General features: G+C 46.7%; 1 protein-coding gene across 1 annotated transcript in view; it reads left to right on the forward strand.

The window, feature by feature from the left end:
* Nucleotides 1-15932, forward strand: part of LOC129693744 (nephrocystin-1-like) — a 71194-nt gene that overhangs the window by 41555 nt on the left and 13707 nt on the right. Inside the window, 2 exon segments of the mRNA XM_055630515.1 lie at nucleotides 6650-6698; nucleotides 10601-10685. Coding sequence (XP_055486490.1) covers nucleotides 6650-6698; nucleotides 10601-10685 — 134 coding nt within the window.

Consider the following 15932-nt stretch of genomic DNA (forward strand, 5'->3'; position numbering starts at 1 on the left):
CGCCTGACTCCCGATGCGGTCGCTGTTGCACTGCTGAACGTAATGCCGCGCATGCATGCTGAGCGGGCTCTTCACGTAGTCACTCACGTGACTCCGAAGTAAAATTGAATGTGGTGGGCTGCACTGTGCTTGAAATGCTATGAAATTTAATTTGGTGGCCTTCACCCTGCTTGCTATGAAATTGAATTTGGTGGCCTGCACCCTGCTAGAAATGCTAAGAAATGGAATTTGGTGGCCTGCACCCTGCTTGAAATGATATGAAATTGAATTTGGTGGCCTGCAACCTGCTTGAAATGCTATGAAATTGAATTTGGTGGCCTGCACCCAGCTTGAAATGATATGAAATTGAATGTGGTGGCCTGCACCCTGCTTGAAATGCTATTTAACTGAATTTGGTGGCCTGCACTCTGCTTGTAATGCTATGAAATTGAGCACGGGACCCGACGGGTCCCACTTAGTCTAGTGTGTATTTATAGCCCAGTATGCCAACTTAGTTGGCATGGATTAGATGGGCTGAAGGGCCTGTTTCTGCATAGTACAGCTTTATGACTATGACTATATAAAAGCTTTTGTAGCTTGTACAATGCTACATGTACATATGGGTATTTTACATATTAATTTGTTATCTTGGTGCACCTGGAACTAGATAAGACATTTAAGAATTGCTTTGCAATAGACAACAGGTGCAGGAGTAGGCCATTCGGGCCTTCGAGCCAGCACCGCCATTCAATGTGATCATGGCTGATCATCCCCAATCAGTACCCCGTTCCTGCCTTCTCCCCATATCCCCTGACTCCGCTATCTTTTAGAGCCCTATCTAGCTCTCTCTTGAAAGTATCCAGAGAACCTGCCTCCACCGCCCTCTGAGGCAGAGAATTCCACAGACTCGCAACTCTCTGTGTGAAAAAGTGTTTCCTCATCTCCATTGTAAATGGCCTACCCCTTATTCTTAAACTGTGGCCCCTGGTTCTGGACTCTTACCTAGTCTGGAATGCCTTATCTAGTTGCAAGCGCATCAAGAAAACAAATTAAATTGTGAAATACCCACATTAACATGTAACATTATACAGCTAAGGGAAACAAATTTCTATTTGGAGGGATATGCCCAGGCAGGGTTGGTATCATGTTTGATGAGAAACATTGTGGCCTGAAGGGCCTGTTCTTATGCTGTACTGTTTCATGTTCTATTGATTTCAGCTAAAGTCAATTTTATTGGTCACATGCACCCGAAGGTGCAGTGAAATGAATTTGCCAGCAGCGATACACTTAAAAAGAACACACAATACACACTAAGATTTAACACAAACATCCACCACAGCATTCTTCACTGTGGTGGAAGGCAACAAAGTCCAGACAGTCCTGTTCCTTTGTTCATCCGTGGTCGAGGCCATAGACCCTCCGTAGTCGCTGCTATGGACGGCCCGATGTACAGGCCCTCTCGTCGGGATGATCCAAACTCCGACGTCGGGACGGTCAAACACACTCTGTGGCTCGTAGTGCCCGAATTGGCCACTTTCTTACCAGAGATGTTTGCGCAGAATTATCTGTCACCAGCTGATTAAGCTTTTAGTTCCACTGAATGCATGCATCATATGACCAACGCTTGTGCTGCTGAGACTGCTTTACTGCTGAGAACCAAAGGTAAATTTATTAACCTGAGCTTGTAACAAAGAGGGTGCCATTGACTTGTTGAAGCGTTCAATGTGTCCTTGAACATCATTCTCCTTTACCTGCAGTCTTCATTACACATGAGGAATTTAAATGGACGTTTAAATTCCTTATGTGAATTGGTTTTGTGAAATTCCTTATGTGACAGTTTCTTTGCCTGTCATGACAAATAATGCAGGCACAAGAAATTGCAGGTGCTGGAATCTTGAGCAAAAAGTGGGTCGGTGGGGGGGCTGCGAGTCGGCTGCCCTACCAGCAGCGTGTTTGTTATTTCTACTTTTTTTGTTTTTTTTAGTGTGTCCAAATGTTTGTTTTGGCGTCTTGTGTGGTGGGCGGGGAAAGGGGGAACCGCTTTTGGTCGCCTCGTCCACGGAGAGGCGACTTTTTCCATGTCGCCTCCCCCGCGGCCTAACACCATGGATTGGAGCGGCCTGTCCTGGAGTCGGGCCTGGGGCATCGGCAGCAGACGCAGCGCGGACTTTCCATCGTGGAGCGGGCGAACCCTTGCCAGGGGGGAGTGCTCCAATCGCTGGTCTGGTGACATTGGCATCATGGGGCTGTGGTCTGTGGAGCTTCTAGCCGCGGGATAGAACTTACCATCCGGAGTCTGGGATCCCTCGCTGGGGATCGCCGGAGAAGAGCTCCGACACCGGCCTGCGGCCTACAACATCCTGAAGCCGCGGTCTACGGTAGGAAAGTGGCGATTTGGGACCTCCAAATCGCGGAGTCCCAACATCGGAGTTTGGATCATCCTGACGAGAGAGCCTGTACATCGGGCTGTCCGTAGTGGCGACTACAGAGGGTTTATGGCCTCGACCACGGATGAACAGAGGAGGAGGACTGACTGAACTTTGTTGCCTTCCACCACAGTGAAGAATGCTGTGGTGGATGTTTGTGTTAAATCTTATTGTGTATTGTGTGTTCTTTTTAAGTGTATCGCTGCTGGCAAATTCATTTCACTGCACCTTCGGGTGCATGTGACAAATAAAAATTGACTTTGACTTTGAATTTGAACACAGAGTGCTGGAAGAACTCACGGGTCAGGCAACATCTGTGGAGGGAATAGATTAATTATGTTTTGGGTCGGGACCCTTCTTTGGTGGGGGTGAGAAAGCTGGAAAACAGAGGAGGGGGGTCATTTAGCAGACTAGGCATTGAGACATACGAAGTCTCTTGACATAAGGAGGTTTCAAACAATCAAAATATTATTAGAAGCATAGAAACATAGAAAATAGGTGCAGGAATAGGCCATTCGGCCCTTCGAGCCTGCACCGCCATTCAATATAATCATGGCTGATCATCCAACTCAGTATCCTGTACCTGCCTTCTCTCCATATCCCCTGATCCCTTTAGCCACAAGTGCCACATCTAACTCCCTCTTAAATATAGCCAATGAACTGGCCTCAACTACCTTCTGTGGCAGAGAATTCCAGAGATTCACCACTCTCTGTGTGAAAATGTTTTTCTCATCTCGGTCCTATAAGATTTCCCCCTTTATCCTTAAACTGTAATCCCTTGTTCTGGACTTCCCCAACATCGGGAACAATCTTCCTGCATCTAGCCTGTCCAACCCCTTAAGAATTTTGTAAGTATCTATAAGATCCCCCCTCAATCTTGTAAATTCTAGCGAGTACAAACCGAGTCTATCCAGTCTTTCTTCATATGAAAGTCCTGCCATCCCAGGAATCAGTCTGGTGAACCTTCTCTGTACTCCCTCTATGGCAAGAATGTCTTTCCTCAGATTTGGAGACCAAAACTGTACGCAATACTCCAGGTGTGGTCTCACCAAGACCCTGTACAACTGCAGTAGAACCTCCCTGCTCCTATACTCAAATCCTTTTGCTAATGACAAAAAAACACAACCCTTTATTTTAAACTGCAGATAGTTTTGAATATCAAAACAGAAACATAGGTTCTATGGTTCAGAAAATCAGGTTGAACACCTTCTAATTAAGTTGAATATCTAGTAATTAAATTGCTCAACATATGGTTTTAAGTGGCGTGGGATTACATTGCAGCATAAGCATCAATCAGAGAACTATATAGGCATTTGACAGCTCATCTCAAATGGACACACTATCGTGCACATGGGAATTATGGTACAGTGAAAAGCTTTTGATGTATGCTCACCAGACAGCGGAACTTTTTTCACACAGAGAGTGGTGAATCTCTGGAACTCTCTGCCACAGAGAGTAGTCGAGGCCAGTTCATTGGCTATATTTAAGAGGGAGTTAGATGTGGCCCTTGTGGCTAAGGGGATCAGGGGGTATGGAGAGCAGGCAGGTACGGGATACTGAGTTGGATGATCAGCCATGATCATATTGAATGGCGGTGCAGGCTCGAAGGGCCGAATGGCCTACTCCTGCACCTAATTTCTATGTTTCTCTATGTTTCTATGGAAAGGCAATCCTTCGTTACAATCATCCACAGTATACAAATACATTTGGGCTTCTCCCCTCTCCCATCAGGCAAAAGGTATAGAAGTGTCAAAATGCACACCTCCAGATGCCGGGACAGTTTCTTCCCAGTTGTTATCGGACAACTGAACCATCCTACCACAACTGGAGAGTCCTGAGCTACGATGTACCTCGTTGGAGACCCTTGGACTTTACTGGATTTTTATCTTGCACTTAAACAGCATTTAAAAGGCATTAAAAAAAGCTACATGGACAGGAAAGGGCCAATGCAGGCAGATGGGATGATGTTATCTGGGGCATCTTAGGCAGGAACGGGGTACTGATTGTGGATGATCAGCCATGATCACATTGAATGGCGGTGCTGGCTCGAAGGGCCGAATGGCCTACTCCTGCACCTATTTTCAATTGTGACCGTGTGCGTTTTCTCTGAGATCGTCGGTTTCCTCCCACACTCCAAAGACGCACACGTTTGTAGGTTAATTGGCTTGGTATAAATGTAAATTGTCCCTAGTCTGTGTAGGATAGTGTTAGTGTGCGGGGATCGCTGGTTGGTGTGGACTCGGTGGGCTGAAGGGTCTGTTTCTGCGCTGTATCTCTAAATTAAACTAAACTGCAGCCCGCGGTGTCTGCGGCCTTACATGGTGCTGAGTTAAAACTAATCACCTCTGCTTGAATGTGATCCATATGTCACTGTATATCATGTTGTCACTTGCGGGTGGAGCACTAAGGCAAATTCCTTGTATGTGAACACTTGGCCAATATTCATTCATATTCCTCCCATTCCTGCATATCTGCATAATTATTTAAAAGCCTCTTACAAGCCCCTATCATATTCATCTTCCAAGTTTGCTTTTAGGGTCCTCATCTTGCACAGTAGATTTCCGTCTGCTTATAGCAAGGGTTCCCAACCAGGGGTAAATTTTGCCTACCCAGGGGGTAAATTTGTTGCTTCTGGATTTGTAGATATATTTTCTAATTGACTGACTGTGTTTGGTTCTGGTATCCTGGTATCTATTCATCATTTGGTGTTCATAAATAAGTGAAATTATTAGCCTCACTCCACTGGCTGCCTGTTCAGTATAGGATTCATTTCAAAATTATTTTATTTGCTTTTAAATCCCTAAGTGGTCTTGCCCCGTCCTACCTATCTGAGCTTCTTCACCCTTATACACCCACCCGCTCTCTCAGGTCAGATGATCAGCTGCTCCTGATTGAGCCAAAAACTAAGCGGAAGCTCAGAGGGGACCGTGCCTTTGCTGTGTCAGCTCCGAGATTATGGAATGAATTGCCTCTACACGTTAAACAGGCCCCATCTCTAGCTGTTTTTAAATCACTCCTGAAGACACATTTATTCTCTGTGGCCTTTGTAGACCAGTGAGGTGTCATAGAAACATAGAAACATAGAAATTAGGTGCAGGAGTAGGCCATTCGGCCCTTCAAGCCTGCACCGCCATTCAATATGATCATGGCTGATCATCCAACTCAGTATCCCGTACCTGCCTTCTCTCCATACCCCCTGATCCCCTTAGCCACAAGGGCCACATCTAACTCCCTCTTAAATATAGCCAATGAACTGGCCTCGACTACCCTCTGTGGCAGAGTTCCAGACATTCACCAATCTCTGTGTGAAAAAAGTTCTTCTCATCTCAGTTTTAAAGGATTTCCCCCTTATCCTTAAGCTGTGACCCCTTGTCCTGGACTTCCCCAACATCGGGAGCAATCTTCCTGCATCTAGCCTGTCCAACCCCTTAAGAATTTTGTAAGTTTCTATAAGATCCCCTCTCAATCTCCTAAATTCTAGAGAGTATAAACCAAGTCTATCCAGTCTTTCTTCATAAGACAGTCCTGACATCCCAGGAATCAGTCTGGTGAACCTTCTCTGCACTCCCTCTATGGCAATAATGTCCTTCCTCAGATTTGGAGACCAAAACTGTACGCAATACTCCAGGTGTGGTCTCACCAAGACCCTGTACAACTGCAGTAGAACCTCCCTGCTCCTATACTCAAATCCTTTTGCAATGAAAGGACTTATGTGTCGACCTATTTATTTACTTTATTTGCTTGATTTTACTGCGTGGTTCATACTCGTGTTTTATGTCTTTTAATTTATTGTTGAATTTTGTATGTAATTTATGCGCCCCGTGTCAGCTGTATGTTCTGTTGTTCTGCCTGTTTTATGATGTCTTGCTTATTTTTTTTTTCTGTACAGCACTTTGGTCAGCTTTGGTTGTTTTTTAAGGTGCTTAACAAATAAAGTTATTATTATTATTATTATTAAATCACATTGTAATGTGATATTAAAGTTGCCAGGGGTAAACGGGACAAAAAAGGCTGGGAACCCCTGGCTTATAGGAAATGTTTAAGAAGGAACTGCAGATGCTGGAAAAATCAAAGATAGACAAAAATGGTGGAGAAACAGCGGGTGAGGCGTCTCGACCCTACACGTCACCTATTCTTTCGCTCCTTAGATGCTGCCTCACCCGCTGAGTTTCGCCAACATTTTTGCCCATCCTGGCTTATAGGATGTGTGTTGTAAAACTAATGAGCACATGTTATTTCCACAGTGAAGAATCAAGAGCACACAAACTCTCTGCCAAAAAGGTTGTTTCAGAGGTAAGCAGATTTTACAATTTATTTTACATTTTTTTTTAAGATGTGTGGGTAAACCTCGGTATGAATGCAGTGAAAAAAAAAACACAAACTGCTGGAGGAATTCAACATGTAAGGCATCATCTGTAGACTTATCCCTTTGTCCCCACAGATGTTGAATGACTCGCTGAGTTCCTCCAGCAATTTGTTTTCTGCTCTAGATTAAAGTATCTACAATCTCTTGGGTTTATAAGTTCCAGGAGCAAAATTAGGCCATTCGGCCCATTACATCTACTCTGCCATTCAATCATGTCTGATCTCTCTCTCCCTCCTAACCCCCATTCTCCTGCCTTCTCCCCATAACCCCTGACACTAATCACTATACTATGTTGGTGGTTTGCACATGAGAAACCGAGGTTTATGGGCTGATGGATTAGATCGCATTGGATCCAGATAGAGAATTGGCTTCATGGAAGAAAGCAGAGGGTGGTGGTGGAAGGTTTCGGACTGGAGACCTGTGACAAGTGATGTGCCTCTGGGATCAGTGCTGAGCCCATTGCTGTTTGTGGTTTATTGCAACGTTTTCACTGCATGGTTAAGTTTGCAGATGACATAAAAGTTTGCAGATGACATGAAAGTGGGTGGCATTGTAAATAGCAAAGATGGTTATCAAAAATTGTGGCAGGATATTGATCAGTTGGGCAAGTTGGCTGAGGAATGGTTAATAGAATTTAATGTAGATAAGAGCGCGGCATAGAAACATAGATGCAGGAGGAGGCCATTCGTCCCTTCGAGCCAGCATCACCATTCATTGTGATCATGGCTGATCATCCCCAATCAATAACCCGTGTCTGCCTTCTCCCCATATCCCTTGATTCCACTAGCCCCTAGAGCTCTATCTAACTCTCTTAAATCCATCCAGTGACTTGGCCTCCATTGCTCTCTCTGGCAGGGAATTCCACAAATTCACAACTCTCTGAGTGAAAATGTTTTTTCTTACCGAAGTCTCACCTAATGGCTTCCCCTTTATTCTAAGGTCAATTGGGATATGGTCAATTGGGATATGGGGAGAAGGCAGGAACGGGGTACTGATTGGGGATGATCAGCAATGATCACATTGAATGGCGGTGCAGGCTTGAAGGGCCGATTGGCCTACTCCTGCACCTATTGTACACAGTGTGCCGGATTGTCTATCGTCAAAGCCAGTACAGGACCTACATAGTGAACAACAGGGTCCTGAAGAGTGTAGTAGTGCAGAGGGATCTAGGAGTGCAGGTGCATAGTTCCTTGAACATGGCCTCACAGATAGATTGGATGGTCAAGAAGGATTTTGATACTTTGGCCTTCATCAGTCAGGGTATTCAGAATAAAAGTTGGGATGTTATGTTACAGTTGCACAAGACATTGGACAGGCCACATTTGGAGTATTGTGTTTAGTTTTAGGAAACATATTAAGCTGGAAAAGGTGCTGAGAAGATTTACGAGGGTGTGGCCAGGACTCGAGGGCCTGAGCTACAGGGAGAGGTTGGTACTAGTGTAGATGGGGCAATAGACAATAGGTGCAGGAGTAGGCCATTCGAGCCAGTACCGCCATTCAATGTGATTATAGCTGGTCATCCCCAATCAGTAGCCCGTTTCTACCTTCTCCCCATATCCCCTGACTGCTATCTTTAAGAGCCCTATCTAGCTCTCTTGAAAGCATCCAGAGAACCGGCCTCCACAGCCTTTTGAGGCAGATAATTCCACAGACTCACAACTCTCTGTGTGAAAATGTTTTTCCTCATCTCTGTTCTAAATGGCTAACCCCTTATTCTTAAAGTGTGGCCCCTGGTTCTGGACTCCCTCAACATCAGGAACATGTTTCCTGCCTCTAGCGTGTCCAAACCCTTAATAATCGTATATGTTTCAAGAAGATATCCTCTCATCCTTCTAAATTCAAGAGTATGCAAGCCCAGCCGCTCCATTCTCTCAATATATGACAGTCCCGCCATTCCCGGGAATTAACCTTGTGAACCTACGGTGCACTCCCTCAATAGCAAGAATGTCCTTCCTCACATTTGGAGACCAAAACTGCACACAGTTGATTGTGAGTTACTGCAGCACATTGTGTTCTTTGCTGCAGATTCCAGCACTTGCAGCGCCTTCTGTTGCCTATTACTGTGTGTGTGTGTGTGTGTGTGTGTGTGTGTGTGTGTGTGTGTGTGTGTGTGTGTGTGTGTGTGTGGTGTGTGTGTGTGTGTGTGTGTGTGTGTGTGTGTGTGTGTGTGTGTGTGTGTGTGTGTGTGTGTGTGTGTGTGTGTGTGTGTGTGTGTGTGTGTGGTGTGTGTGTGTGTGTGTGTGTGTGTGTGTGTGTGCCCACACACAATGAGTGTCAGTGGCGTTTGCATGCAGCAGAGGGCGCACCGGAACCAGAAATCTACTTTAAATTCCATCATCATCTGTACAACTAAGCAATAAAATTGCATGGCTGGGTGTAAGATGAAAGAATAACGTGACATGAAAGCAAAACAAGCTGCTTCACAGTTTTAGTTTAGCTTAAAGATAAATGTGGAAACAGGTTCTTCAGCCCACCGTGTCCGTGCCGTCCTGCGATCACCCCTACACACCTGCCTGCACATGACCCCTATCCCTCTCAATATATGTTTCAATAAGATACCCTCTCATCCTTCCAAATTCCAGAGTATACAAGCCGAGCTGCTCCATGCTCGCAGCATATGACAGTCCCGGGGATTAACCTGGTGAACCTACGCTGCACTCTCTCAATAGCAAGAATGTCCTTCCTCAAATTTGGAGACCACAGCTGCACACAATACTCCAGCTGTGATCTCACTAGGGCTCTGTACAACTGCAGAAGGACCTCTTTGCTCCTATGCTCAACTCCTCTTGTTATAAAGGCCAACATGCCATTTGCTTTCTTCACTGCCTGCTGTACCTGCATGCTTACTTTCAATGACTGATGAACAAGGATCCCCAGATCCCATTGTACTTTCCCTTTTCCCAATTTGACATAATTTAGATAATAATCTGACTTCCTGTTTTTGCTACTAAAATGGATAACCTTACCTGTATCCACATTAAACTGCATCTGCCATGCATCTGCCCACTCACCCAACCTGTCCAAGTCACCTTGCATTCTCATAGCAGCCTCCTCATAGTTCACACTGCCACCCAGCTTTGTGTCATCTGCAAATTTGTAGATTCCTATTTAGGAATACATTAGAGATAACTTGAAACCTATAATTCCCTGATCTGAGCATACCGATATTAGGTCTCTAGTCTTGGGGCACGGGGGTGGGGGGGGGGGGGGGGGGGGGGCTGAGGGGTGATCTTATGGAGCTGTATCAAAAATCATGAGGGGAAGAGATGGGGCGACTGCACAGAATCTTTTACCCAGGGTAGCGGATTCAAGAACCCGAGGACTTAGGTTTAAAATGAGAGGGAAAGGTTTAATAGGAACCTGAGAGGCAACTTTTTAACACACTGGGTGGTGGATATATGGAGTGAGCTGCCAGACGTGGTAGTTGAGGCAAGTATGATAGTAGCATTTAAAATCTTGTATGTAAGAATTTAACTGTTCTACTTTGGTATATACGACAATAAAACACTCATAAAGGACCTGTCCCACTTACGTGATTTTTTCGCCGACTTGCCGGCACCTGTCATAGTCTCAGCAGGTCGCCGATATTTTTCAACATTTTGAAAATCCAGTGCGACTCTTTGGGCAAAACCCATAAGCTATGACCTCTGATGTCCTTACTAATCTAGAATCTGTCAACCTCCACTTTAAAAATACCCAAAGACTCGGCCTCCACAGCCGTCTGTGGCAATGAATTCCACAGTTTCACCACCCTCTGGCTAAACAAATTCCTCCTTATCTCCTTTCTAAAGGTATCTGGCAACTAATGTAGAATCTTTTACTTACTCAGATTACTGCTGTAGATATGCTGGTGGAAAAAACAGTCATTCCCGAAGGATTCAGAGCTTCTACTCTTGCCCAGTTGTTGGCAGAAGGTAGACTTGTGTCACATTAAACAATTATTAATAGTAATTAAATATGAATGTATTCATTTGCAATGACCATGCTACATTACCCTGTGTATGTAAAATGAATCTCAATGAGCACACAGCTACTGTGTTCTCAAAAGTGTACACAATAATAACTACACCTTCATCATAAGGCACAGCAGGCAGTGAAGAAAGCCAATGGCACGTTGGCCTTTATAACACGAGGAGTTGAGTATAGGAGCAAAGAGGTCCTTCTGCAGTTGTACAGGGCCCTAGTGAGACCACACCTGGAGTATTGTGTGCAGTTTTGGTCCCCTAATTTGAGGAAGGACATTCTTGCTATTGAGGGAGTGCAGCGTAGGTTTACAAGGTTAATTCCCGGGATGGCGGGACTGTGATATGCTGAGAGAATGGAGCAGCTGGGCTTGTATTCTCTGGAGTTTAGAAGGATGAGAGGGCATCTTATTGAAACAACTAAGATTATTGAGGGTTTGGACAATCTAGAGGCAGGAAACATGTTCCCGATTTTGGGGGAGTCCTGAACCAGGGGCCACAGTTCAAGAATAAGGAGTAAACCATTTAGAACGGAGATGAGAAAACACTTTTTCTCACAGAGATTGTGAATCTGTGGAATTCTCTGCCTCAGAGGGTGGTGGAGGCCGGTTCTCTGGATACTTTCAAGAGAGGGCTAGATAGGGCTCTTAAAGATAGCGGAGTCAGGGGATATGGAGAGAAGGCAGGAACGGGGTACTGATTGGGGATGATCAGCCATGATCACATTGAATGGCGGTGCTGGCTCGAAGGGCCAAATGGTCTACTCCTGCACCTATTGTCTATTGTCTATTGAAACTGAACTGGTAACCTGTATTGGCTTCCTGAACACCTTTCCCAACTCTCAACTAGGACAGCTTTCTTTATATGGGCAATATTTTCCGTGATTACCCTGCCCACAGAGTATGATGGTCCCAGCTTGGCTTTAGAGTTATGCAGCATGGAAATGGTGCTCCTCGATCCACCGAGCCTACACGGATAATCAGGCACCCATTTACACTCATCCCATTGTATTCTCGCCATGTTTACATCAACATTCTCCCCCAGATTCACCAACACACTCAGGGCCATTTCCACCGGCTAATGATCCTACTAAACGGTCCTTTACTGCTATGGAATCTGACTGGTTCTTTACATGTCACATGTAGCCAAATGCAAACACACAGTGAAACTCTATGTGTACAAACAGTCCAGTAGAGTTTGTTCGCCCGTGTGTCAGACGATGTAGCTCGCTGCTGGCTTCTGTCGTCGTTCAACATGTTGACAGAGTTGTTGCCCGACGCGTTACAGAGTGCATCGCGTCTTCGCTTCCAGGGATCGCCACCAGGAGGCTTCTGTCATCATCCCCTCCAGTAGAGTATTACCACACCTAAGCACGTTTCTGATTAGCATATTGTACAAAAATAGTCCAGTGATCCTGCGTGCGAGAGGGGCCATGGTTTGGAGCCATTCTCAGAGTCCAGTCCGTGTTCTAGTTGTTATGAGCGGTGCCCGATCCAGGCGAGCCCCATGCTTCTGCAGGGCCTCCAGCCGTCACCTTCCCTTGGACCAGTGAAGCTGCGTCCCTCTCCTCGCCCCTCCACCTTTGTTCCCCAGGGATGCCTCCCACAGCCGGCCTTCAGAGCCCGGCTGGCAGACATTGACAGATTCTTGATTAGTCCGGGTATCGGGGTCTATGGGGAGAAGGAGGGAGAATGGGGTTAGGAGGGGGAGATAGATAGAAACATAGAAAATAGGTGCAGGAGTAGGCCATTCGGCCCTTCGAGCCTGCACCGCCATTCAATATGATCATCCAACTCAGTATCCCGTACCTGCCTTCTCTCCATACCCCCTGATCCCTTTAGCCACAACGGCCACATCTAACTCCCTCTTAAATATAGCCAATGAACTGGCCTCAACTACTTTCTGTGGCAGAGAGTTCCAGAGATTCATCACTCTCTGTGTGAAAAATGTTTTTCTTATCGGCCGTGATCGGACGTAATTGAATGGTGGAGTAGAATTGATGGGCCGAATGGCCTAGTTTATTCCTATCACTTATGAATCCAGGTTTCCCTCTCCTCTCCTACCAGAGTCGCTCCTTTCCCACAATGTCCGTCGTTGTTGGCCCCATTGTACCGCTCTTGTACAGGGGCCGGCTCGTACATGTGGGGAACCGGCTAAGTGGCTTCCCCCTTCAGGCTGCCGTTTACCGGGACTGAGCTCGGCCGTGGGGGGGGGTGACAGGGATACCCGAGCACTGGAAGATACCCAAGCTTCCCACAGTCAGAGGCCGCAGGGTTTGAACCTGGGTCTCTGCCGCAGTGAGGCAGCAGCTGAACCACTGTGCTGCCCTTTTGTGAATGCTGATCCTGTCTCATAACTAGAGCCATGATTTTGCCATAAATGCCATGTGCCTTTTTTGATGATTTCACCAAGATAATGCCTTTTTCACGATCGTGTGCTTAAATCAGCCTTTTTTTGCCGCTTTGCTAAAAGGGCGTGCTATTTTCTCTAGTTGTACCACAATGACGTTTTCTATGTTAACAAGTTAATATTATTGTTATTATTAATATGTTAACATTGCATAAATTACAAGAAAGTTTCCACCACCGGGGTGAAACCTGGGACGCCACCGTCAGCCGTTCATTCGTTCGTGCCGCTGCCCGCTGGTTCAGTCTTCTCCAAGATCTATTTATTGCTTCCAATTTTGCAAACTTCCCACAAGCTACCACTTCCCTTGAGAAGAAACGTGGCGAACCATTAGTGAATAACTTGCAGGTTTTTCAACAAAGTAACGTAAATGACGATATTCGAAAAGTTCCTGGTGATGTAGATATGCCATTTATTGTCACTATACATGTACAGTGAAACTGAAAGCTGCTCGTACTCAGTGCATACATACAATTTTACTTCGGAGTCACGTGAGTGACTACGTGAAGAACCCACCCAGCGCGCAGGCGCGGCATTACGTCAGCAGTGCAACAGCGGCAGCAGCTGGAGCCAGGCTCTCCAGCTGCAGCATAAAGACAAGACCTCAGGTAAGTGCCCTTTTTGTTACAGAGTCGCTCCAGAGAGAATCATGGCCTCTCGCAAGCGACCAGCCAGGAGGACTGCCTGCCCAACTCCACCCGAGGACGGGTCCATAGCGGGACGGCAGCCTCTCGCAGCGGAGGAGCTTTTTCAACGCTCCCGCTCACCCGACACCGAGCCGCCCCCAGTGCTGCAGATTTCAACGCCCCGCACAGGGAGGAAGGCGACACATAAAACCGACCGGCCGGTGTCCTCCGATGAATCGGAGGAACGGGAACACTCTCCCCCACCGAAAAGGGGAGACGCTCGGATCAGCTGCATGAGGCAGCTCCTAGAGCGAATGATAAACGAGGAGATGCGGCATCTCCCAGGAGGACGGGCTTTGGCCTCCTCCTCTCCACACCCTTCTGTACCCTCTATGTTCGAGGGCAGTAAGGGAGGCCAGGACTGGGCTGGCCTATCCCAAGGGCAGGCGGAGGATACCATCAGCATGCCGGGCGTGCCGGAAGAAGAGCTACTGGGTGTAGTGGGCCGATATGCGGCACCACCAACAACTGGGATGGTATTGCCACCCAGAATGGCGGCCACCATAAACAGGCTGTCCAACAACCCGCTGCAGGACAAGGCTGTCCAGCAGGCCCTTGACAATTACATAGCGCCAGAAAATTGCGAGGCGCTGAGGGTCAAAACGGTCAATGGGCAGATCTGGAACCAGCTGGGGCAGCAAATCAGGGCTCAGGAAGTCAAAATGCAGCGAGTCCTGAAGCTCCACTCAGCAGCCGTCACCGCCTTTGCTCGGTCCGTTGGGGGATGAAGACCTGACCATACCCCAGCAGGATGCCCTCGCACTGATGTGCAGCACCACCTATGAGCTAAATAGCCTACGGCGGGACAACATCAGGCCTGCCCTCAACCCAACATATGCCGGCCTCTGTAAAGCTCCAGCGCCCGAACGACAGGCGCTGCTATTTGGTGCGGATCTGGCCAAAAGGCTGAAGGAGTTGGAAGAGGCGGCAAAACCAGTAGGCCTCATGAGGGCAGGGCCAGGACCGAGCAGGGTGAAGACCCCAGTCGGCAGCCACCAGCAGATACCGAGCTGGTGAAAGCCTGGTGACCGCCGCCCACTAACCCCAGAGCGCTTTTTTAGCGCGGGGCCCAGGGCGGGGCCGTGGGAAGATGCGCCGCCCCACCGCAGCACCAACACGGACAACCTTGGGCCAGACCCACCGAAAACGACCCCACAAGTGAACATGGAGGTAGGTGGGTCTGGTTCCTGTCAACATACACAGACAAAGGGTGTAGTATTAACAGGGGGACGTTTGAGGTTCTTCAAGCATGTTTGGTGCTCCCTTACTAACAATAAGTTTATACTCAACAGTATTAGTGGATACAAAATTGAGTTCAAACCAGGCGTAGAACCGCCAGTTCAGCACATGCCCCAAAGGGTGTTCCTTCCCTCGGCAGTTGAGAAGGTAGAAGGACAAGCTGAACTTGATCGGCTCGTGGCTAAAGGCATCATAGAAATGACCACACACGAGCCGCAAGAATTTGTATCAAATATTTTTCTCAAAACCAAAAAAGATGGTGGATGTCGCATTATTATTGATCTGACGTCACTTAATCAGTCTGTTGAGTATCAACATTTCAAAATGGAGACATTTGTCACTGCCAGACAACTGATCTCCAAGGGATACTACATGGCAAGCATAGATATCAAAGATGCTTACTATTTGGTACCCATTCATAAAGATTACTTTAAATATCTGAAATTTATCTGGAGTGGCCAGCTATGGCAGTACCGAGTTTTGCCCAATGGTTTAACGACAGCTCCCAGACTATTTACGAAAATTCTTAAAGTGGCCATGAAGAAATTGAGAGAACTAAAACATTTAGTTGTGGCCTATCTGGACGATGTTCTCATATTAGGAAGAACACGGGAACAAGCTGTCGCAGGAGTGTTAGCCACTAAACAACTCCTTGAAACTTTGGGTTTTATCCTTCACCCAGATAAATCAATATTGGAGCCTACTACTAACATGGATTACCTAGGCTTCACTATTGACACGATTCACATGACTGTCACTCTGCCCAGAGACAAAACAGTTTCACTCATTGAAGCTTGTAGCCATTTAATTGCTACACCGCAACCTAGAATACGGCATGTAGCCAGAGTTATTGGCTCTATAGTAGCAG

Source organism: Leucoraja erinacea, unplaced genomic scaffold (assembly GCF_028641065.1).
Source record: "Leucoraja erinacea ecotype New England unplaced genomic scaffold, Leri_hhj_1 Leri_409S, whole genome shotgun sequence".
Taxonomy (NCBI): Eukaryota; Metazoa; Chordata; class Chondrichthyes; order Rajiformes; family Rajidae; genus Leucoraja; species Leucoraja erinaceus.